The following is a 25,742-nucleotide window of genomic DNA, read 5'->3' as shown; positions in this document are numbered from 1 at the left end:
TAATCGATAGACTGACAATGCCACTGTTGCCCTGTTCGGCTTCATATCTTCATTTCTCTATAAACTTCAACTCATTAAAAACTGTATTTCCTATACATTATCTTTCACCAACTCCTGGTTTATCAGTGTTATCCTACATTGGTTTCTGGTCCCTCAGCATTTGCAACTAAAATTCTCATCTTTGTGTTTCAGTCCCTTTTTTTTTGTAGCCTGATCCTTCCACATCCCTGTAATGTCCTTCAGTAACATAACCACCCCCACCCCTCCCTCCCTCAACAAGATTCTGTTTCACTGAATCCCCCTGTCCCTTCACCCTTTGAGTGTCCAAGCTTTCAGTCACCTGGGACCATGTTTCTCGCTCCTTAAGCGCATCTGCATTTGCAAGACTCTCCCTCTTGACCAAATTTATGGTTACCTCTCTTATTATCTCCTTATTTAACTTGGCATCAATTTTTTTTAAACTGTTGTAGGCACCTCAGGACATTTCCTTCATTAAAAGCATTATGTACGTGCAAGTTGTTGTTTTATACTTCAAATAACTTGATGACTGCACTGCCCACTTTAGAAGGTGGCTCCCACTTTGAAATTTATTGATGAACAGCATGTAGCTCAGTGCCATTTGTCTTTCAATGCCAATGACAATAACCCGTCTCTCTTCAATTCAATCTGCTCCACTCGTCCTCAAATGTCATCCTATATGTAAACTTAGAAAAATACCTTAATTGATGTGTTTGATCGAAATCATATTCTAACTGAGGAAATAGAACTTGTTCTGATGACAGACTGTAGCTGTTTATTCTGTACTGGCTTTGGGATATTTTGCGCACATTTCAAGGGCAGAGAGAGGGCCATCTAATCAGCTACTGAAGAAGACGTGGGGTGCACATGCAGAAAAGGGTAACTGCTTCCTGTGGTTTTCATGTCCAGCTTGATCCTAAACTGTCTGAATGGGTGCAATCGTGCATTGCTGGAGTAACAGGAACGTAAGGAAATGAGTTTTAATTAAGTGCATTCCAGTGGAGATTCCATCATTAACTCCCATTAGGGAATGGACACTTTGAAGTGAATCATTTTGCTCTCATGCTGGCACTTTCCTGGCAGCCCTGTCTGGCTAACCAGTCTCTCACGAGTTTCTATGTTGGCTTCGCTCATGAGTTTTTATTGATGTCAAGTCCACCGTGCGTGGGTTGCACAATATGTTATTGTGCTGAAAAATCTTCAGTAACGTCATCGTGTTAAATGCTTTTTGGCCTTGATTAATTCTGTGAACGTCATTGCACAAAGCTGCTAGCATTGTATTCCCCACCCAATGCTGTAATGTAAACTATCGTCAGGCAAGACTCTGACCTGCTTCTTTTTATTATTTAAGTTTAAAATAGTACAGGTGTGGCTGCTGGGGCAATTTTGCATGTTCCAAAAAATCATGCATTTGAATAATGAAGAACCTAATGGTGATAGCAGGGACAGCAGAGTGATTAATTCTCAACAAACCTCTCTCTGTCTCTCCCGCTTCTCCCAGGGTTTTTGCACTCTTTTTGAGTTTTTCTTGTGCAGGTGCATGGGACCTTTGTCCTCAGCTCCAAGACCCATTGGTCATGTGCATGGGCCTGACCAATATAAAACCTAAAGTGTCCATGTATGGCTCTTTCCCAGGTGGTGCATGCACGGGAGGCCTAAGATTCATTGGGTCTTGGAGTGCCATCCATTGAGCTAAAGATGAAGTCTTAGTTTAATTACAGGAGTTTTGAATCTTTTTGAATTTATTTTTAGTGGCACATTTAGAGTGGGAGTGCTGGGGGTGGTCTTCCAGGGACAGCAGTCTGTTGTGGCACACTGGTTGGGGACCACTGGCATACACCATGGCTTCCTCTAAGTAATTCTGAAGCTGAATCCAAAATAGCAGCCAGAACTGTGTCTTATTTACCAATGCCAAGTTATGCCCAAGTATCCTTCCAATCATATTAGAATATGCTCCAACTTAAAATGGGAAGAAGTGGGCATAAATTAGGTAAGCAATTGGAGCCAAGGAAATACTAAACTCACTCCAATATATTTCTCCCTTGGAAGTTTAAGATTTTTTTTTTCAATGCACTTCATAATCTACTGTTAACAATTATACTATCTGTATCGTGCAAGAAACAATACTTTCACTGTATACTAATACATGTGACAATAAATCAAATACTGCACCCTGTGTGCACTGCACCTGCTATGTCCTGTATGTGAAGCAATATCAGAAATAGAAGACATTCTCCAGGCTGTGTTTAACTATTGGAAATAAGACATCCGGCAACTTATAAACATTTCTTAACTATCTCCAACTACGTACAGTTAAGAACAAGGCTCTTTCCGGAGGTGGCTCTTTCCGGAGGTACCTTCTGAGTTCGAGAGGCATAGAATCTGACAACAATGATGATGTATATTAGCTATTAGCATAATAGCTATTAACCATTTATACTACATGCCCCCTCAACTCATTCATTCTACTTGTTAACATTCATTATTTACATATACTGGGGCACAGTGGTTAGCACTGCTGCCTCTCAGTGCCTAGGATCTGGGTTCAATTCCTGGCTTGGGTCACTGTCTGTGTGGAGTTTACACATTTTCCCCATGTCTGTTGCCTCTGGGTTCTCTGGTTTCCTCTCTCAGACCAAAGATGTGTGGGTTAGTTGGATTGGCCATGCTAAATTGCCCCTTAGTGTGAGGAGGACTAGCTACAATAAATGTGTGGGGTTATGGGGATAGGGTCTGGATGGGCTGGGGTGGGGGGAGGGTGGTGGTGATATGGTGGCACAGTGGTTTGCACTGCTGTCCCACAGTACCAGTGACCCGGAGGCTCATTTCTTGGCCTGGGTCACTTGGGTCACTCTCTGAGCAGAATCTGCAGGTTCTCCCCATGTCTGTGTAGGTTTCCTCCGGGTGCCCCAGTTTCCTTCCACAGACCGAAAGACATGCTGGTTAGGTGCATCAGCCGTGCTAAATTCACCCTCACTGTACCTGAACAGGCATCAAAGAGTGGCAAGTAGGAGATTTTTGCAGTGACGTCATTGCAGTATTATCATAGAATCATGCAGTGTAGAAGGAGGCCATTCAGCCCATCAAGTCTGCACTAACAATCCCACCCAGTCCCTATCCCCATAACCCCAGCATTTATCCTGGCTAGCTCCCCTGACACCAAAGGGCAATTTAGCATACCCAATGCATTTAACACGCAGACACAGGGAGAATGTGTAAACTCCTCACAGTGACCCAAGCTGGGATTTGAACCCGGGACCCTAACCATGTGTCACCGTGCTACCCTACCACTGTGTCATCATGCTGCCCTATATTAATTTAAGCCTACTTGTGACACTAATAAATTAACTTAAAACTTGAACCAGTGGCATCAATCTCCAACTATTCTTGACACTTTTTAAGGATGTATGTCTTCCCTTGTTTTTCCTGAAGCACATGAATCAATAGACAGATTCCAGTTTCTTGGGCACAGTATAAAGATGATGAACAGACATTCTCTGTTTCTTCTTCTTATTTGTGGCTATGTTACTGGTTCCCCCTTTTTTTTGAAGAAATGAGGTTTAGTTAGCATCTGCTAATATGCATAACTGTGTTGGGTTTGCAATCTTCTGAACCAGCCAGTGTTGTTACTTGCTGAAAGTAGATGTTGCTTAAGTACACAGTATCATAGGATCCTTACAGTGCAGAAGGAAGCCATTCAGCCCATCGAGCCTGCATTGATTCCCTCTGACAGACTACCTTACCCAGGCCCTTTCCGTTACCCCATCCCCATTACCCCAAACATCCACCATGGCTAATACACCTAACCTACACGTCTTCGGACACTAAAGGACAACTCAGCATGGCCATCCACCTAGCTGGCATATCATTTGGAGTGTGAGAGGAAACCTGAGCAGACACAGGGAGAACATACAAACTCCACACAAACAGTGACCTAAGGCTGAAATTGAACTCAGGTGCCTGGTGCTGTGTGGCAGCAATGCTAACCATTATGCCACCTGCTCTCTGAATGTAATTACACTCAAGAGTGAAGGTAATTCTGAAGTGGAGTTACTGGTCTCTCTGTCAATATTGTGAGGTTTTGTCTTCCTGTTTGTGGATGTTTGACCAGTGCACACTCTGCATTCATCTCAGTGAGAGTTAATTGTGCATTGGGATTGGCATTTTCAGAGTTTCAGCAGCAAAGATTACAGCTGGGATAGAGATGCATGTCATCTAGGGTTCTGAGATTATACCAGATCTTCCTGGGTCAGATTGTTGTTCTGCTACTTTCAGTCAATTCAGAAAAGTTCCACTTCCTTGTACATCTGAAGTGTGTGTGAGATCAGTAAGTAGTAGATCAGCAGTTTCAGTCACTTCCTCTTTAGCCTTCTCAGCAGAGTTTGAGAGTGAGCTTTATGTTCTACACTTCTCTGGCCAATATCAAATCTTCTGCTTTCACTTGGTGAAAGTCAGTCCCTGCACCAGGTTGTTTGATGTTTTTAACCAGAATAGTCAAGTGGATTAGAACCCTGGTCACATTCATCAGTTATGTTCTGATTACTCTCATTACTAGTATCTTGGTTATGACTGTCATCCACTCTCTCTTCAAATAGTAGTGCACCATCCAGAATATCTTTCTCCAGCGACATGGTCATTGTGTTGGTCTGGTCTTCTTCATCCACCTGCTCCTCAAACAGTAGTGCAGAATGTTTTCCTCTGACTGCAGTTGTGCTGCTTTTTCTATGGTGACTAGTTCAAACTATTCAGAGTTGACTTTGGTTTCTACTGCATCAGGTGCCTAAAGAAGTTGCAAATCCAGACACACTTCTCTGCTTAATAAAGAGCAATTTTGATTATGAATAATGCAGTTGGTAAGTTTCTTCCATTACATTGAAGTATAATACCCATCTGCCCTCGCAGTTTGAGTGGACCAGACCGCGCAGTCGAGAAGGTTGTAAAAACTCAGATTTCAGCCACTGTGCTGTATCAGAAAGATTGGATACTCCTGCACCCGTGTCCAACTTAAAACTGTTTTTGTGACCACTGACAATGATGTCCACATGCCAAAAGGTGCCCTTAGATTTTGCAACTTCACCCTAGAAAGAAACTTTCGGTATCTTCTATCTCCTGGATACTTATTGGTCTTTGAAGTAATTTGTCACTTCTAAACAATGAAGAATACTAGCACATTAAATAAAACACAATTGCTTCTGAACTGAACTGCCCAATGAAATAGAAAAACGTCTTTTATTCTTTTCTACACAATGGAGAAATGGATGAGGGATTGTTGTGTATGTGGTGTCTATCTGTTTAAGACACTCCAATAGTTGGGAAAAATAAAAAAAGCTGCAGAAATTGTTGAAGAAACCTTCCACCACTCAAAAGAGAAATGACAGAGTTTATAATTGGTACAAAAGGAGAAGCTGTAGTTTGCTGCCAAAACTTCAGAAGCACAGAAAAAGACAGCGAGAGAGAGAGAGATAAACAGCAGCTGTAGCAGTTTAAACAAAAGTAATGTGTCTTTCAACAACCTGTTTATTTTCATGTACAATTTGCCTGAGTGCTCTTTATGATGCCATTTCCCTAGAGGAGCTGCTTTATGGTGATCAGCCTTAGATCCATACTGACTTGGCACGATATGGTGTCCACTTTAGTTTTGAAATGGGACATGAAGCCTCAACCTTTTGACTCAGTGAGAGTGATAGTAACTGTGAAAATCTGACACCCGTAAGTAAATCTGGGTATTCCTGAAGTAATTCTGTCTGGAACATTAAATCAACTAAGAGTGGGGTCCTATATGAAAGGATTTGATCACTCTCAATCCAATTCTGAATTTATCACTGCACAAAATTCCCCAGAGCAACATTAGTTTGCATTTATTGACATCTTCAACTACAAAACCACAGGATGCTTGGGATGGGGAAAGGAAAAATACCGCACTGGCCCAATAGGATGCTGGCTTAAAACTTGGGCAAAGGACAGCAAATTTATTTTGTATTCAACCTTGTGACATTTGGTCTGAGATGTAACAATAATTAAACTTAATAAACACAAACTTAACACCAGAGGAAGCACCTGCAGAGATGTGATATAGTGGCAGGTACCCATAGAGGTGTGATTTGAGGCAGATAACCATAAAGTTGTGATATTGGGGTAGATACCCATAAATGTGTGATATTGGGGCAGGTACCAATAGAGGTGTGTTAATAGGGACAGGTACCTACAAAGGTGTGATGTAGGGGCAGGTGCCCATGTAGGGGCAGATAAATGTAAAAATGTTGTGTAGGAGCACATACTTGTTTAGCTGTGGTGTTGGGATTGGAATATGTTGAGAAGTGGTGTAAGGGCAAGTACCTGTGAATGGCAACTCTAAATATAAGCACAGATGGTGATCCTTTGAACGTATATACTGGCTGCAGATATAAATGTGCTCACAAGGCCTCTATGACAGAAGCTTTACTTGATTAGGGAATATTACAGAACAAGAGGGGCACAGCCTCAAGATAAAGGGGGGGTGGTTTAGAACGGAGTTGAGGAGGAACTTCTTCACTCAAAGGGTGGTGAATCTCTGGAATTCTCTGCCCGTTGAAGTGGTGGAGGCTGCCTCGCTAAATATTTTTAAGACGCGGGTTGATAGGTTTTTGATAAGCGAGGGGATTAAGGGTTATGGGGAGAGGGCAGGAAAGTGGAATTGAGCCACGACAGATCAGCCATGATCTTATTGAATGGCGGGGCAGGCTCAAAGGGCCAGATGGCCTACTCCTGCTCCTATTTCTTATAAGATAAACTGGAAAGTACTGAAGGTATGAAAATTACTTGTTTCTTGGTGTTGATCAGCCAGTTTTAAACACATTCAGCCCTTCTCTCCATTTGAGACTGTGTATATAAAACACACAGATTTTTCCTTCCTGCTTTCCTGAAACTTTTCCCTGAGATCTGCTCAGTACAGGACACACTGTCCTGGTGATAACATTGATTGTGTTTGATCTAGGAAGTAGCTGCCTCTGTCGGGTACTGTTGTTTTTGAAATGGGACCTACACAGAGATAACAATAACATCGGCCCAACAGAAATCTTCGTGCTGAGTCATGAAATGGAGATACTGCCTGAGGGATAAAAGGGCAGGGCTGGCACTTTGTAAAGAGACTGAGAAAATATAGAAACCAATTATATTCACAGCTGTGGAGTCCTTCCCTGTGCTGTTGCTGTATCCATTCCCTGTTGGCTATGTATATGTTTCCAATTTTCTCTCTCCTCTACTGAATGTGCTGATTCATGTTGAGTTATGGTTCTGCCCATGTTAGGAGCATCTCAAATATCCTCAACCACCAGAGGTGACTTCACAGTAAGTATTGACAGGCCAGGATGCATAGCCATCACTGACCTAGCTGTTACCTGACTTCCTACTCTTCCCAGTAAGAGTTATTTACTCAGGATCCATCATTCTGGATGTTTTTTTTAACACTTTCTCATCCAGGAATACTGAGGTTAGATGAGGTCCTTCAGTGGCTATCCAATTGAAATCACTTAATTCAACACAAGTCAAGAAGTGGCCCTGAAGCCTTCACTCTACATGCCTCAATGTTACAGAAAACAGTGCCTTTACAAACAAATAATCAAGCAAATCTGTTCCATTATCTTTTGTAAATTTTAATATTGTTTATTGATAACTACGAACAATAGTGGGAAATGTGAGCTAGGATCAAGTATCTAAGGCATGTATGTAATGAACAACATTCATAATGTATTTGAATTTCTTTTAAATAGCTTTTGTATACAATTGAAACTGTGATTTTTGTGAATTGTGTATGAAGGAATGGACATGGTAGCCAAACCTGAGTAATTGATTTATCTCTTTATCCAGGCAGCAAAGGTGGAGCAAACCCTCAATCACGAGATCCATACTTTAAGAGACAGGTTTATGGGAAAGGAATTTCTGTGGAATGAGAATGCAACAAGGGCACAGAGACTCCATGCTGAGGTGGGTATGAAACCTGAGTCAGAGACTGCACAACAGCTGGCTACGGGGCCAGTAGTCCACTGCCATATCCTGTCCTGTTGCCAAGTGAACCTACATCACTGTCCAAGTCATCACAACCTTCAGGTTTTCTTTCTCAGGTTCCTACCAGGCTCTGCTGTAGACAATGAAAGCTCACAATCAGCCACCCATAGATGCAGAAGATAGGTGACGTATACTTTGTTTGCCAGGGCAGGTAATTAAATCAATTTTTCTACAAACGAAGCCATTCAGGGTGAGTCTTTGCTTGAACAGCAACCCTTACCATCATTCGAATGTCAGTATTGCACATACGTGATGACAAAGGCACCCACACATCGCCCAGTGTGTTCCTCAACCAGACCACTTCTAGTCCATCAATGTGTAGTTGGTGTCCAACCAAAAAAAAATTGTTTGTGCAGGGGTGCACAAGATTCCCAGACAGCTGCTGTGATGCTTTAAATTTGCAAACCCCATCCTTCTTAACCTCCTCATACCTTGAAGCAGGCTCACTATCTGGCTGTTTGGAAATAAGGGGTACCCACTTAGAAAATAGCCAATGGCACTTACAAGTAGCCTGAGTTCCTCAGTTGGAACTTTAATAATCTTCATGTTGAAGTGTTCAAAGTTTCTGATGCATCAAAGAAAGAACTTGTCTTTGTATAGCACCTGACACATTCTCAGGCCTATCCAATTAAATAATTTAAGGATACCCTATTATTTTAAATGTATTTATTAGTGTCACAAGTAGACTTACATTAACACCACAATGAAGTTACTGTGAAAATCCCCTCGTTGCCACACTCCAGTGCCTGTTCGGATACGCTGAGGGAGAATTTATCACGGCCAATGCACCTAACCAGCACAACTTTCAGACTGAGGGATGATACAAGTAGAAATTGAACCTGGGTTCCTGGTGCTATGAAGCAGCAGTGCTAATCACTGTGCCACCGTGCTGCCTGTTTTGCAAACATATGTGAATTTGTGCCCAGCAAGATCATGCAGGCAGCAATGAGATAGTTGATGTTTTAATATGTAGGATAAGGGATTAATATTGGCCTAGCCACTGTATATAAAAAAAAAACACCTGCTGTTCTTTGGAAAGATCATTGCTGTCAGATCTCAAAATGATTGTTTCTATTCAAGTAATGTCCTGGGGAAAGGCAGGGGGATGGCACTAAGTCATAATGCTTGTTTGGAGAGCCAGTGCAGACATGGTGGGCCAAATGGCCTTCTGCATCATAGCAATTGAATGATGATGATCCTTAAATGATCTTTAAAATCCATCTGCACAAGAAGACAAACACTCCGTTTAAGGACTGATCTGAAAGGTGCCTCCTCTGCACAGCATTGTCAGCCTGGACACATTTGTCCTGTAAATCAAGATTTCCCATTAATATTTTAATACTCTTAAATATTTAATAGACTACCTGCTGCAAGACATTATTCAGCAATACTGAAGAATCTGGCTACTCAAAGGCTCAGTCTGGGTATAGGAACAATGATATAATCACATGCACTAACATTGAAAACATAAAACTGATTTTTAAATTCAGATGCATCAAAGGGGTGGCACAGTGGTTAGCTGCCTCATAGCTCCGGGGACCTGGGTTCAATTCCTGGCTGGGGTCACTGTCTGTGCAGAGTCTGCATGTTCTCCCCATGTCTGTGTGCGTTTTCTTCAGGTTTTCCGGTTTTTTTTTCTCCTGCAGTCCAAAAAACACGCGGGTTATATGGATTGGCCATGCTAAATTCTGTCTTGGTGTGCCTGAACAGGCTCCAGAATGTGGCGATTTTCACAGTCACTTCATTGCAGTGTTAATATAAGTCTACTTGTGACATTAATAAATAAACTTTAAATTGAGAATCCATGCCCTGAACTTCTTCAGTTTACAAGTTCAGAAGGTTTATCTCTCATGTCAACTGGGACTTAATGGGTGACATTGTTGCCTCTAGTTTAGAAGTTGTGGGTTTAGTGCTGCTTGAACAAGTATGAACAAGGGTGTCCTGCCAATATTTATCACTCCATCAACATTGTATTGTTGTTTGTGGAAATTTTCTGTTTGCAAATTGCAAGAAGTATTTCATTGTTTGTCAATCACTTAGTGACTTCCTGGGATGGTAAAAGTTGCTATTTAAATGCAAGTCTGTCTTTATATAGATTAATCGAATTGAGATATAGAGAACTATTAGTGATATTAAATTGTGGACTGCCAAGAGTTGATGTGAGGGCAAGTGATAAAAACTCACCAGTCAACTATTCCTATGGCCACTGGCTTTACTGAGAAGGCTTTGTGACATATCAAGTTTCTGAGCCAGGAGCTCTGGGTTGAAGTCCTACTTTAGGACTTGATAAGCACAGGAGGTCTGTTCATAACTTGGCCAAACAGATTGATTGTCAACCTGTAAAAATCCTTCCGTTATACTGATGGCAGGAGATAAGAGTGGTCAAGTCTCCTGGTCAGCCACGCTTGAAGCAAAGTGGTGCCCCTCAAGCTATAACTTCTGGTGACAGGTTAGCGACCTGTTCCAGGAAAAACACTAGCTAGATGTACGCATGTGTTTTGTCTAGCTTAGAGGACAAAGAACAGCACAGCTCTAGAACATGCCCTTCGGCCCATTAAGCCTACACCTCTTGGGCCCCTCGGTGTGGAAAGAGAAAGGAAAGAATGTTTTACTGACGGTCATTTTTAGAAAGTGAATGAAAATTCAGACCAGAGAACACATTTAGGATCTTGCTGCACCCACTGCCCAGGGTTTATTGAGTAGTATCTTAATGAGGCTGTTTTAAAGTGGGCACGTATTTGGAATGTTGATGAATTTCTTCTTTTGTCTTTTGATAGTTAGCTGTGCTGTCTGAGCAGAAACACAGTCTGGAACAACAAGCAGTCACTCTGCAGAAGGAAAACTTATCACTGAAAAGCTGCATTGACGCAATGCAAGGAAAATTCTCTCAGCTGCAGCAGAAGAACACTGAGCAGCAACTGCAGGTGAGATCCATGAGACAGACTTCTAGGGCACAGTTTTCCAGCTATTCCCATTGGCAGGATTCTCCAGTCCCGCTGATGGTGACCTCCCAGGATTGCAAGATCCCGCCACAGTCAATGGAGGGGCACTTCCACCATTGCAAGACACGCCGAGGGTGGGGGGGCAGGGGGAAGAGTACAGAAATTCGCACACACACACATACATAATATTGTGCACACACAAATACACACACGTAATATACCCACGCATTAAATTATACACAAATGCGCGCACACACAACTAAATTATACACACATAATATTACATACAATTAATTATGCACACACAAACACACTTACAGCTTTCCACTGGTGTTGCCAATTAGTTAGATCCAGCTAATCCTCTAGAGAGGAAGTGGGACTTTCGGAAGTTTCTGCATTTGGGATAGTTGGCTGTACTGAGTGCATTTATTCACGTTCTAGACGGGCCTTCATAGTGCTTCTGTGAGCAAGAATAGTCGGCATCTAAAGCTCAAAGGTGAGGCCAACAGACTTCTCACTTACTCATGTGACTGTGAAGTTGTAGCTTAATCAGCAAGTTAACACTTACTTTCAACGGGACTGTACTCGACTCCTGTTTGTGCCATACTTCCGGTGCTTGTGTGTGTGTGTGTGTGTGTGTGTGTGTGTGTGTGTGTGTGTGTGTGTGTGTGTGTGTGTGTGTGTGTGTGTGTGTGTGTTGCTAGCTGATCTCTGTGCTGTAATTTATCTTGGTTCCTCTGGCCTTGGGAAAGAGAGTAAGAATTCTGAATTGATCCTGGTAATTATCCAGTAATGCCGGCTGGAATGCCAGTGTTGATTGAGTAAAGCTTTGGGCCTCATGATGCCATTTATAGTTGAATAATCTGGTGGTGATAGTAGCTTTGAACATTGAGAATGGCCATTTGACTCAGATGCCATCTAAATGCGTCCCCCCAGAAGAGTCAGCAGCTTCAGAAGGAGGGTGGTAGAGTTGGAGGAAAAGGGAACATTTTGGTTGCAGTTCAGGCATGGTCTTGATGGGCTAGATGGTCTTTTCTTGTCCAATCTGTCTCAGCTTCTGTAAATTTGTGCAATATGTCAAAATCTCTACAATAATGACACCTATTGCAAAGATCTTCTTTCTGAATGTGCTTGATGTGTTCACTGTTCTGTTCTACCTGTAGCTAGAGCTGTCACGGGAGAATGGCACCCAAGTCCAGACTCTGAATTGGCAGTTACAGAGCCGAATACAGGAGCTACGCGAGCAGTTGATGATGCAGGAATCTACAAATCACAATGACTCCCTTCATTCAGAAATTGAGCAGAGTCTGGAGACCCAGTCTGAGATCTGGGAGGCTGAGAAAGATCAGGTATAGCTAGCTACTGGAGCCAATGTACTGGAATTGGCCTTTCACATTACACTTTACATCTTGTAGTAATTTGGAGTTGAAATGAATGACCCTTTCTCCAGAGAGGAGATTTGCTGAACTTGCTGTTTCTAAACCACCTATCTGATGTAATTTTTCTGCAACTTGCCCCAGGTAAAAAATGAAATTGTGAAGATCCACCGGCAGTTACTCAGCCTGGCAGCTGGGAAGCATGCTGACAGTTTGATGGGATGTCAGGTGTACAGTCTGCAGGAAGCCCTTTCTCACCTAAAAAATCTGGTACACAGCCTTGTACATGGCCCAACTACACAGGTAAAAAACACTCTCCACTTATGGACCATTAACTTCGGTGGGGGGGACTGAATGGATCATTGGGAGTGTTGTACAGGGCTCACAGTGAGTGACCACTTCTGGGATCTGATTTCAAATCAAACCTGGGTTGAAAGAATGAATGAATGTCTCCTACTGGATCAAAGAGAATTTCATCAGTCCCCTGACTTGGAGAGGAAGATATCAAAATCACTTTGCAATACCAGAAAGACAGATATTAAATAGCCCCTTTCAATACTCAGGGCAGCCCAAAGCACTTTACAATTCAGCAGCCAATTAGCATACTGTAAGTTCGTAGAATCATAGAATCCCTACAGTGCAGAAGGAGGACATTCAGCTCCTCAATTTGCACCGACCACAATCCCACCCAGGCCCTATCCCCACAATTCCATGCACTTATCCTAGCTAGACCCCCTGACACTAAGGGTCAGTTTAGCATGACCAATTCACCTAACCCGCACATCTTTGGCTGTGGGAGAAAACTAGAGCACCCAGAGGAAACCCACGCAGACACAGGGAGAACATGCAAACTCCACACAGACAGTGACCCAAACTGGGAATCGAACCCAGGTCCCTGGCACTGTGAGGCAGCAGTATGAACCACTGTGCCACTGTGCTGCCATTCAGATCCATGTTTATTTTTAGTATATATTCACTCACGTAGGCTAAGCCAATATGCACCATCCATCCTTACCACCCTTTAGAAAATGGTGGTGAGCTGCCGCCTTAAGCCGCTGCATCCATGTGGTGTAGGTCCACCAGTGCTGCTAGGGAGGGAGTTCCAGGATTTTGACCCAGTGACAGTGAAGGAATGGTGATATATTTCCAAGTCAGCAAAGTGAATGACTTGGAAAGAAACCTCTGGGTGGTGGTGCCCTAGGTATCTGCTGCTGTGCTTCTCCTAGGTGGTAGAGGTCAAAGGTTCGGCAGGTGATGTCGAAGGAGCCTTGGTAAATTGCTCCAAGCATCTGCTGCCACTGTGTATGAGTGGTGGAGGGAGTGAATTTTTGTGGATGAGGTGCCAATCAAGCAGACTGCTTTGTCCTGGATGATGTCAGGGATCTTGAATGTTGTTGGAGCTGCACTCATCCAGGCATTACAGTCTGGTAACATTGCACTTGAAAGACAGCACCTCCTGCAGTGTAGGAGGAGTAAGTCCTGCACTGGAGTGTCAGCCATTTTTGTGCTCAACCACGAACTCCTGACTCAGAGGCCAGAGTGCCTGCCACTGAATCATAGTGGACACTATAAGGCCAGTCTGCTGAGGGGCTGAGGAATGGAAGAACTTTACTTCAGCATCTTGTTGTTCCATGTGAGATCTGGAAATGCCTCATTCAGACATTAGGTAACTGCAGAGGAAACTTCTAACAAATCCCCCTCTCCACCTTTCCACTGTTGTACCTGTTGGGTAGGCTTGTTCATTAAAATATGGCAAGTCCAGTTATCCTACCCAGAGCTCTGTCAGTTTCATAAGTTTCCCACTCAGTCTGCCTTTGCTCTGATCTGCCAGCTCTGGGATTAAGGTGTTAGCTTGTCTCTGTCAGTGGGAGAGTTAAGTACTGGTTTCCGTGGTGTCTCGTTAGATAGGAAGGGAAAAGGTGCTGCAGCAAGATTTGGACTCTTTTTCAATGTCACATCATCCCCAGGAACACCTCCCCCCCCTCACATTATCCCTGCCCAAGATGAGGACACGGCCCCGAGAGAAGGTTCTGTTAGGCATGTCTGTGGGTAACCAACAATGGCTGGACTTGCTAATTGCTTCAAAGTGTTACCTCAGCCAGGGCAGCACGGTGACAGTTTAGACTTATAGGAACAACACAGGAAGATAGGAATTAGCAACAGAAGAGGGCAATTCATTCTTTTGAACCTGCAACACCATTCAATCAGATCATGGCTGATCTCTTCCTGGTCTCAAATCCACCTCTCTCATGTCTGACTGACACACAGGGGAAGGATCCAAGCCAGCAGCAGGTTAAGGGCAGGTTGCAAACACAACCATCAGCTGCTGGTAATGGCAGCTCCAAAGGTGTAAACATCCTGAAGATTGGCAGAGTCAATGCAGCATGAAGATTAAGATGCACCCTGGAGGTGAAGGATAGGTACGTGGGGAACTGTGAACCAGAAGAAGAGCTGATCAGTCAACTCAGAAGCCAGAACTCTTCTGCCAGTGAGATTGGCAAGTGTAAGCATGGATTGTCTCACCAGCCACCTCTGTGGTTGAGGATCCATCTGATGATATTGGAGATCTTAAGTGAACATTCCAGAAATGTAATCCGACTGAATAAGATTGATGTCATGGAACAAGCTGTCTGATATTCTTGTGACATTTATTGGGCTAAATGTCTTTTTTTTTTATATAGTTGTTTAACTATTTTCCAACATTTTAATAGGTTCTCAAGGAAGGCGATCTGAAGGAATCGCAGCAAGAGCTGAAGAGGGAAGAGCCACAATTCCAACAGGAACAGGCAATGAATGAAGAGAAGCAGCAGATGCTTGAGGAGCTTCAGAGACAGGTAATGCTCCATGCTGCCCCACATCAGACTGGTTCCCTGGTCACCCTGTAAGCAAGTACATAAATCACCTGGTACAGTGAAGAGATAGGCAAAGTCCTGGAGTCTAGGTGTGAAATAGACTCTGGGAATGGGAGAGCAAAATTATCTTGGCTCTCTATTCTCCCTTGCTGCTCTGCAAAAAAAGCTAGAATCTACCAGTAAGAGACTGGGGACGATTTTGAGCCCACACTCTGCGTCTGTGGGAATGGCAGTGCACAGTCAAAGTCCAGAAAGCATAATTTGTGTCGGCAAGTTCCCAAGTTCCAATCTTCTGGCCTCTCGCCAGTGGAATGGCCTGAAACGCACTACAGGGCCACAGACAGTTCATTTTAATACATTGGCATGTCTTTAGCAACAGCCCCACCCTGCTGGATAGTCAGTGGGTGCAGACATGATGAGGAGGGCTTGCTATTTATAACAGGTTCACAGTGAATCTGTCATGGGGGTCTCCCTGGGGGGTTGGTAAAAGTGAGTATAAGCCCCAGGGGAGAGGGACATAGCCATGCCTGGCAATGCCCCTGACACTACCCCTTGGCACAGGTTGGCACCATGTCCATGCCAATCTGGCAGTGCCAAATTGACAGTGCCAACATGTCATAGGGGCAGAGCTCAGTGGGAGCCTCAGAAGGGAGGATTCATTCAGATTTGGATGTGGACCATGAGCAGATAAAGGAGCAGGTGATGGCCATTTGGAGGGAAGGGGAGTGGGTGCCGGCTTCAACTATTTGGGGGGGGGGGTGGGGCGGTGTGGGGAAAGGGGTCAGTAATCGAAGGGGGGGGGAGGGGCCGATGATTGGAAGAGGGTTGAGAAGTGTTCACTCCAATCGAGGGTGGAGGCCTTGAGGCCTCCGTGGTGGGCTGGGGGGAGGTCTGTGATATGTTTCCTGTTATGATTGGGGCACCCTTTAAAGAGGGCCCCACCCCCTGCATGATGGCATGACACACGCCCCCTTGGTTTTTTTAAGGCAGATTGTCATAAGAGAAACACATGTTTCTGCTATTTCTCGGTAAGAGTCCCCTCACTGTTTGGGATATTTCTTGCTGCTCTGTGGTTTCTGGTGAAATTGTAACTGTTGTAAAAGAATGGATTTATATTTTCTGCCTGAAATACTAAACCACACATAGATTAAAGCTTCAGTTACATTGCTCAATGTGCTTTAATGTCAGAAGAGAACCCTTTCTTGCATCAGTGTGACAATTTTCCACCTCTGATACCAACTGACCAATGAGATGGGTGAATTAATTCTTTTGTTAATTTTGTGTTTTGAGCATGGAGCTGGATGATGATTGCTTCAAGCCATTTAACACAGGGCTCATAATATCCAGTTAGCTCAAGGTCCATGTCTGAAAAGTCCCTCTAACTAGGTGACCACTCCCACTTAAAAACTCATTTGCAGCCGCAATTTCTGATTGGATTGAGGATGAGTCGTGGTTTGGCACAATGTACAGTCCAGGCCAAGGCTCCCACAAACTAGTTTGGGATGGATGTGGTGAGGTAGTTTTTGATGCTTGCAGAGTCCACATTGTGTTTTCACTTGTCAATCACATCACATTGTATCCTTTAGTTGCAGATGCAAAACACGGATCTGGTGAATCTCAGGAAAGAAAATGATGGATTGAGGAGCAGCCTGGAGAATGATTCTGTTCAGCGGCACCTTCAACAAGCAATCCGTGAACGGGACACGGCGATAATGAAGTGAGTGATGAGCTTGTTTTATCAGATTCTCTGTTATCTGGGATGTTTTTGGGACATTTCTTAGTAAACTTGGTGTCGTATTTGACCTGAGATGTGCTTCTGACCACATTTTACATGGCAGGGCAGGCTCGAAGGGCCAAATGGCCTCTTCCTGCTTCTATGTTCAATGTTTCTTCTATATCCATACCACCATTAAGACCACCTATTTCCAATGCCATAACACTTTTGACAGTTAATGTCACCTTGTATCTACATTGAGCCATAACACTTCCCACTGCAACTGATCTGCTGCTGAAACTCCCATTCATGCTTTTGTTCCAGCGGACTTCATTATTCCGAGCACTCCTTTTTGAAGTTAAAGTTTATTTATTAGTCACAAGTAAGGCTTACATTAACAGTGCAGTGAAGTTACTGTGAAATTTCCCCTAGTCGTCATATTCCGGTGCCTGTTTGGGTCAATGCACCTAACCAGCATATCTTTCAGAATGTGGGAAAAACCAGAGCATCCAGAGTGAACCCTTGCAGTCACGGGGAGAATGTGCAAACTCCACACAGACAGTGACCCAAGCTGGGAATCGAACCTGGGTCCCTGGCGCTGTGAAGCAGCAGTGCTAACTACTGTGCCTCCTGGCGAACCTTGCACCATCTGCCCTTCATTATCCTGACATCATTCAAAATTCTGCAACCTGGTTCTTAATTTCCTCCTTTGCTTACTGACCTACATTGACTCCCAGTTAAGCAACACCTCAATTTTAAAATTCCCATCCTTATTTTCCAGTGCCTTCCTATTTCTGTAACGTTTCCCAGCCCTACGGCATCTGAGATATTTGCACCTCTTGTGTAGACCTAATTTGAATTGCTTTAGCATTGCTGCTGCATCTGTAACTGGTGGGAATTCCTTTCTGAAATCTCTCCACCTCACTACTCCACTTTCCTCCTTTAAGATGATCCCCTCAACCTCTTTGATCGAACTTTTGATGGACTCGCCAACTTTAAGGGCATTCAAATGGTCAGTGAATAGGCATATGGACAACATTGAAATAGCTCAGGTTAGAGGTTCGTTAGATTTGTTCCACTGGCCGGCACAACATCGAGGGCCGAGGGGCCTGTACTATGCTGTAATGTTCTATGTATGCGAATATCTCCAAGTGGCTCGGTGTCAGATTTTGTTTGATAATGTTCCTGTGAAGTGTCTTGAGCTGTTTTACTACATTAAAGGCTCAATATAGATACAAGATGTCGTTGACTAATATTATCTTAGCCACTGCCATTCCTGCACTGGCACCGATGTTATTGGATTTTAGTTGTGTGGTCGTGCTGTTTTTAAGTCATAATGTCGATATTGATGTGACCAATAGAATAGGTGAAAGAAAAAGTACTTTTCATTTTGATGTAGGGTTTCTCACAGTGACTAGATGAGCAGAATTTGGGAATTGTAACGGGCAGGAAACAGACCATGCAAAAATCTGTTGACCTCGAGCCCGATTTTCCAATCTTAGGGCAAGTGTGACCGAAAATCCCGCCCAATTTCTCAAAAGTGCTTTACAGCCAATGAAGTGGTTTTGAAATATAATCATGGTGTAAGGTGGGAAATGCAGCAAATAACATGCACGTGGAAAGCTTCCACAAATAGCAATATGATAATGATTAGATAATGGATTTTAGTGATTTTTTTTTGACTGAGGGATAAATATTAGCCAGGACACTGGGGACATCTTCCCTGCCCTTCTTTGAAATAGGGATCTTTTATTCACCTGAGAGGTCAGACCTCAATTTAATATTTCATCTTAAAGACAGCACCTCCACAGCACTGCACTCCTTCACTACTGCACTGGAACGACAGCCTCGATTCCTGTGCTTCAGTCCAGTGGGACTCGAATGTGGAACCAAATGTCTCGCAGTAAGAGTGCTCCAAACTGAACCACAGTCATCATTGGAAGGGTAAAGGAGGAGAGGCCTATTTAATTGAACACTGGAATGAATGAGAAACTTGAACTTGTAGTGGTCGATTCAGAAAAAGCAACAAGAAATGGCTTTGCTTTTACAGAAAGAACGCTGTGGAAGTGGAGCTGCTCAAGTGTCAAATGGATATGAAGTCATTGAACTCCCAGCTTCTGGAGACCATTCAACAGAAAGTGTGCCTATCACAGGAGCTGGAAGCTTGGCAGGTATGTCTTCAGCTAATACAAGGCATGATTTAATTGATGTCTTCAAGAAATGAAGGATTGTGACAAGGTAACTAGTGATGTAACGTTTCCACTAGCTATTAGAACAACAACAAGAGGGTAGATGTTAGGATGAGGAGGTATTTTGGCAAAGTGGGTAGCTTCCTCAGCTCTGAAACAGAAGTCCCAGGCTCAAGTCCCACCCCAGGGCTTGATGGCCAAAGAAGGTGCATTCATAATGCAGTCAAAGAGGCTGTGTCAATGTGAAAATCCTTCTAAACACACGAGAGTGAGAGAGATTCCTGGTCAGTCACACTTGATGTAGAGTGGTGTCCCTCAAGCTATAAGCCTCTGGTGACAGACTGGTGACCTGTTCCAGAAATAACTAGCAATGGATTCAAAATTCAAAGGAGAGGTTAGAAAACACTTCCTGTCCTCAGGATGGGTAGAATGTGGAATTCTTTGGCCACAAATCACTGGGGATTGATCGTCCATAAATTCTTTCTCAAAAAAGAGAAATATTAATAGTTATGGTAAATGAGCAAGAGTGAGACTAGAGTTGGTGCCCCAGACCTGAAAGAAAAATTCTCTTCAACTCATCAATTTCCAAAACCTGTCTCAATGGTCATTCATACAACATGACTGGTAAAATAGTCTTGTGATGTACTGAACACATGGGTATAAAATTATAAAATGAATTAACATGTTAGAACGAGAAATGGGTCAAAGAATGAGATGACATTTCACAGCATTGATTTGGAAAGAGTGGGAGGAGGAATGGACAGCAGTGTGGTTGGTGGAAATGGAAAAGACAGTGCTTAGGGCGAGGGGACCAGCCAGGGTTACAATGGAAAGGCAAAGCTGAGCAGAGCAACACAGTGCAAAACAGTAGCACAATGCAGAAAAAGTACAATGTTAGTGGGACAATTGAGAAAAGAGGGAAAGTAGGATTTAGCAGTGGAAACTCAACCAGGGTAGATTCCTTGGGAAATGCCAGTACAATGCTACTGTCTTTATTTTCCCTCACAATGCTACTGTGACTTCACTCTCCAAGGCTTAGTCTCAATCAACCCTTGAAGGAAAGAATAAAATATGCCTTTGTCTCAATCACTCTGAATTTAGGACAGCAAACAGAAGAAAGTAAGATTAAATAATGAATAATCTGGCCACTATCTGAAACACGTCACAGAATCAGAATTGTTATGGTGTGGAAGGAGGCCATTTGGCTGACTGTGTCTGCACCAAACAAGCATCATGGATTAGTGCTATTTGCTTGCCATTTCCTATACCACTGCACATTGTTTCTATTCAAGTTATCATCAAATGCCTTCTTGAATGCTTCCACCACACTTCCAGGCAGTACATTCCAGATGCAAACCACTCAGTGAAAAAGCTTTTTCTCACATCACACTTGATCTTTTGTAAATCACTTTAAATCTGTACCCTCTCATTCTTAATCCTTTTATGAATGGGAACAGTTACTCAGTATCTACTCTTTCCAGCTCCCTTGTGATTTTGAACATCTGTCAAATCTCCTCTTAGCCTTTTTCTCTGCTAGAACAGTTTAACCTCTACAATCTATCCTTAGGACTAAAGTTTCTCATCCCTAGGACAATTCTTCTCTCTTCTGCTCTCTCTCCAATGTGTTCACAACCTTCCTATAGTGTGGTGCCCAGAACTGTACAGAATATTCCAGTTGAGGTCTAACTAGTATCTTGTATAAGTTCAGCATAGCCTCCTTGCTCTTGCACTTTTATGCCCTGATTAATAAAACCCAGAATACTATATGCTTTTTTAACTGTTCTCTCCTCTTGTCCTGCCACTTTCAATGATCTATTCTCCAGATCTCCTGCATCCCTTTATGAATTTTGCCCCTTATTTTATATTGCCTCTCCATGTTCTTCCTTCCAAAATGCATCACTTCACACTTCCCTGCATTGAACTTTATCTATCACCTCTCAGCCCATTCCACCAACTTGTCCATGTCCTTTTGAAGTTCTGCACTGTCTTCTTCACCATTTACAATGCTTCCAAGTTTTGTGCCATCCACCAACTTTGAAACTGTCTCTTGCACACCAAGATCCAGGTCATGAATACATATCAGGAAAAGCAAGAGCCCCAGTACTGTGCTCTGACCATTCCTCTCGGCTTTCTATTATTCAGCCAATTTTGTATCCATGTTGCTACTGCCCCTTTTACTCCATGAGCTATAACTTAGCTCATAAATCTGTTGTGTGGCACTGTATCAAATGCCTTCTGAAAGTCCATGTCAATCACATCAACAACATTACCCTCATCGACCCTTACCTCCTCAAAAAAAACTCAAGTTAGTTAGACATGATTTTCCCCTTTAGAAATCCATACTGGCTCTTCCTAATCAACTCACATTTTTCTATGGGGCTACTAATTCTATTCCAAATAATTGTTTCTGGAAGCTTGCTGATAGTAAACTGTAATTGCTGGGGCTATCCATATGTATGCACCTGTGTATTGTATAAATAATGGTTTACCACTAATTAGAATTATTTGTGTCGTGGAGGAACAGAAGATAACCTGTGGTTCTAGCCCCCGTCTTACATAACCAATGTCACATGTTGTATGGCTAGCAATATTTTTGATATAAGTGGAGCCACTTGTGCTCTGTAGCTCATTCTTATTATATAATCACTATCACTTGTGTTAAATAGCCTGTACTACTTGTGACATGAACAGTGCCATTTTGGTGGTTTATTTTCTGTAAAGCCATAAACCATCAGGCTACAATCTCAGCTTCTGTTTGCAGCAGTAGAGTTAACCTTCTAGTTACTCTTGTTCCAGACTTGATTTTAAAGAAAAGATAATGATGATCGGTGATGTGTGACTGGAGAAATGATGAGAGGGTTAAGTGGATTGATTCCTTCATGTTTGAACAGTGCAGTGGAATATATGATAAATAAAAGAAGATAGATTCATAAATTGAATTATTGATTTGGTAACTTAAACAAACAGATTGGTTCACCTAAGAATTGTTACTCTGTCAGTGTTAACATGGACTGTTAAGTGAAAAAATAGATTGATTTAAAGAAGTAGCAGGCTGGTATCTGTTGTTGTTTCTCTTCCTGAACCTAATGGTAAGAAGTCTCTCAACGCCAGATTAAAATCCAACAAATTTATTTGGTATCACGAGCTTTCGGAGCGCTGCCCCCTCATCAGGTGAGTGACAATGGTGCACAAGGCAAACTTTCATTTATTCCCATAGTGAGGAATTTCTTGGAACAGGTACCTACTCTGTCTCTGGACATTTATAGCTTGAGGGGCACCACTCCACATCAAGACCAGGAGTCTTTCCTACTTTTACCACCTGCCATTGGCGTGTGGAAAAGATTTTGCAGGTTGATACTCAACATGTTTGGTCACATTATAAACACACCTTCCTTAGTACCAAGTCCTACAATGGGGCCCAAACCCAGAGTTTCAGATTGAGGCAGGATTGCTACCCATTGCATCACACGGCCTCCCTGGTATTTACACAGCACCGTTCATGAGCTTTTGTTCATTTATTCATTTTACAGTTGGGTGTCACTGGCTGGGACAGCACTTATTGCCCATCCCTAACTACCCTCCATTTCAGAGGGCATGTGAGACTCATCCACATTGCTGTGGGTTGGGACTTACGTGTAGGCCAGACCAGGCAAGGACAGCAGATTTCCCTCTCTAGAGGACTTTTGAAAACCAGATGGGTTTTTACGACAATCGACAATGATTTTATGATCATCATTACACTCTTAATTCCAGATATTTTTATTGAATTCAAAATCTGCCATGGTGGGATTCAAACCCAGGTCCCCAGATCATTAACTGAGTTTGAGTTGCGAGTCCAGTATAATACCACTGCACCCCTACCCCCCACCACCCCCCCCCCCTCCCCCCCACTGCAGTATGTTGCAATGTACTTCATAGCTGATGATCTTTTGAAATGCAATTTGCTTTTGTTTGAGGCCAGCTTGTACATAAAAAGCCCCCATGAACAGTAAAAAGATAAATGGCCAGTTTTTATGTAGTTGGTTCAGGGGTGAACCCCCTGCAGGATCTTACATGCCCAGCTGACGGGGATTTTGGTTTAATGTCCCATTTGAAATACTGAGAAGGTGAATTGATGCCTAATGATGGTTTCGGGGATAGTTAGCTGGATAGACTGATAGAAGATTTGATAGATAAACATGTAAATGGACTGTTAAAAAATGGATTACACAGTGAGAAGTCTCTCCACACCAGGTTACAGTCCAACCAGTTTATTTGATAGTAATCCCACAAGCTTTTGGAAACGCTGTTCCTTCATCAGGTATATGGAAGGCTCTGATCGGAGAAGGGCACATAAAGCCACACACAGTTTACAGAATACTGATTAGAATGCAAGTCTTTACTGCTAACCTGCTATTCAAGTCTTAAAGATGCAGACAATGTGAGTGGAGATAGCATTGGGTGTATGGTACATTTGGAAAACCATGAAGATGCTACGACAACGGATGAATGAATATCACTCGACAATTATCAGGCAAGACTGTTCCCTTCCTGTTGGCGAACACTTCAGTGGTCACAGGCATTTGGCCTCTGATCTTTGGGTAAGCGTTCTCCAAGGCGGCCTTCACGACACACGACAGCGCAGAGTCGCTGAGCAGAGACTGATAGCCAAGTTCCGCACCCATGAGGACGGTCTCAACTGGGAAATTGGGTTCATGTCGCACTGTTTGTAACCCCCATGACTTGCCTGGGCTTGCAAAATCTCACTTACTGTCCTGTCTGGAGACAATACACATCTCTTTAACCTGTGCCTAATGCTATCTCCATTCACATTGTCTGCATCTTTAAGACTTGAATAGCAGGTTAGCTGTAAAGACTTGCATTCTAATCGGTATTCTGTAAACTGTGTGTGGCTTTATATGCCCTTCTCCGATCAGAACCTTCCACACCTGACGAAGGAATAGCATTTCCGAAAGCTTGTGGGTTTACTATCAAATAAACTGGTTGGACTTTAACCTGGTGTTGTGAGACTTCTTACTGTGTTTACCCCAGTCCAACGTCGCCATCTCCACATCAAAAAATGGATTCACAGATCTTATAAACTGGTAGATGCACATGGTTGGATTGTTAGCCTTCTGATGGGCAAAAGGATTTACTATTGCCTTTTCTGTTGTATCATTGAAAGGATGACATGCAATTTGTGATAAATCAACAACTCAAAACCCAGCAGCAGACTGAAAAGGCCTGGAATGCATCCTCCCAAAATCATGAGTACAGGGATTCCAAACGTCACCATTCCTTTCTTCACAGGACCAGGGATCCAATTCCCGAAGGAAAAGGCTTCCTGTCATTGTTTAAGAGGTGAGCAGTGGTTGCCTCGGACATCTTTCCTTATTATAATCTTTATCAGCCTCTCCTGAACACTTTTGTATGTTACGCGACCGAGAGACTGGAAGATTGTTCTTCAGTATGTAATAAAACTCCAGCGGCTGTCTCCAAGGTTGATATATAGAATGTGTCATTAAATTTCTTGTCATAAATTGGTCAAGAGAAAATCTGAAGCCAGGGATGTAGGCTGCTGGTCAAATAATTATTTTGAAAAGAGGAAATGAGAAAAAAAATTAACAAAAATGTAAAAAGACTTGAAGCTGAATAAAAGTGAATGGTTAGTGTTGCAGAGATTCTGCAGGCTGGAATCTGCATAAGTCGCAAAACAAACTATCAAGGAATGCTGTTAAACAGCAGGAGTCGGAGGAGCTGCTAAGACAGCAATGGATATGAAAAGCTTTCATTTTACACAATGTAACACTATCTACCCAGCTTCATGCAAGGCTGGAAGAAACTGACGAGTTGCTTAATTCTTAATTCCATAATTGGAGCTTAATTAAGGTTTTGTTATAAACATAAAGAAGTGGCTTTCCTAATTGGCAGTGTGTAGTGAGATACACACAGCTGATGATAGACAGAGGTTTCATCGGCATCTGTAGAAAGACTGGTTCAGATTTCAGGTGAAGGACATGAATCAGAACCCAAGTGTTATACAGGGAGGTTAGTGCCCAAATGACTAACCTATCTTGCTTTTTACAGGTGTATCAAATTTGTTGCGTATTTTTGTTTTTTTTATTTCCAGCATATGAAGTTTTTTCTTTTTATTTAAACTGTAATATATATACTTGATAAGAGTTGAGAGCACACTCTGGAAGTTCGCCAATGATTGGATGATGCCGTGTAATGTTTGTTGAATAAAATGTTATTTATTACTTCATAATAAAGTGTGGTTATTGAATTCTTGGGTGATGGATACAAAATACATTGTTTCTGGTATGTAATACATATTCACTGTCAATAATGGACGGGCAGCTATATACACAAGAATATAATGTAAAGATACTCATACACACTAAATTTGAAAGACAATCATATGCACGGTAATAAATATTGGTGTAGAAAGAAAGAACTTAGACGTTATACTACACTAAAAAACACTGTTTCTGGGTGTCTGTTTGTTTTTTACATTGACTATAATTGCAAACCCATATATTGTGCCTATAAGAAAAATAATTTACTGCATCTAAAATGGTCACGTGCATTGTCTATAAGAGGCAGTCACCGTCACGTACATTGCCTTT

General features: G+C 42.7%; 1 protein-coding gene across 1 annotated transcript in view; it reads left to right on the top strand.

Moving 5' to 3' along the window:
• LOC145357397 (BICD family-like cargo adapter 1) overlaps positions 1 to 25,337 on the top strand; it is a 31,973-nt gene extending 6,636 nt beyond the window's left edge. Inside the window, exons 3-10 of the mRNA XM_080210722.1 lie at positions 7,864 to 7,980; positions 10,839 to 10,985; positions 12,167 to 12,352; positions 12,524 to 12,682; positions 15,091 to 15,213; positions 16,818 to 16,948; positions 18,996 to 19,116; positions 24,299 to 25,337. Of these exons, the coding sequence (XP_080066848.1) occupies positions 7,864 to 7,980; positions 10,839 to 10,985; positions 12,167 to 12,352; positions 12,524 to 12,682; positions 15,091 to 15,213; positions 16,818 to 16,948; positions 18,996 to 19,116; positions 24,299 to 24,478 (1,164 nt within the window). The 3' untranslated portion in view covers positions 24,479 to 25,337. The remainder of the gene's footprint in view (positions 1 to 7,863; positions 7,981 to 10,838; positions 10,986 to 12,166; positions 12,353 to 12,523; positions 12,683 to 15,090; positions 15,214 to 16,817; positions 16,949 to 18,995; positions 19,117 to 24,298) is intronic.
• Positions 25,338 to 25,742: the final 405 nt, after the last annotated feature.

This window comes from Carcharhinus amblyrhynchos, chromosome 23 (assembly GCF_965287045.1).
Source record: "Carcharhinus amblyrhynchos chromosome 23, sCarAmb.v2.hapA, whole genome shotgun sequence".
NCBI lineage: Eukaryota > Metazoa > Chordata > Chondrichthyes > Carcharhiniformes > Carcharhinidae > Carcharhinus > Carcharhinus amblyrhynchos.
Note: the sequence above shows the minus strand (reverse complement) of the source record. Positions and strands in the feature narration are given on the sequence as shown.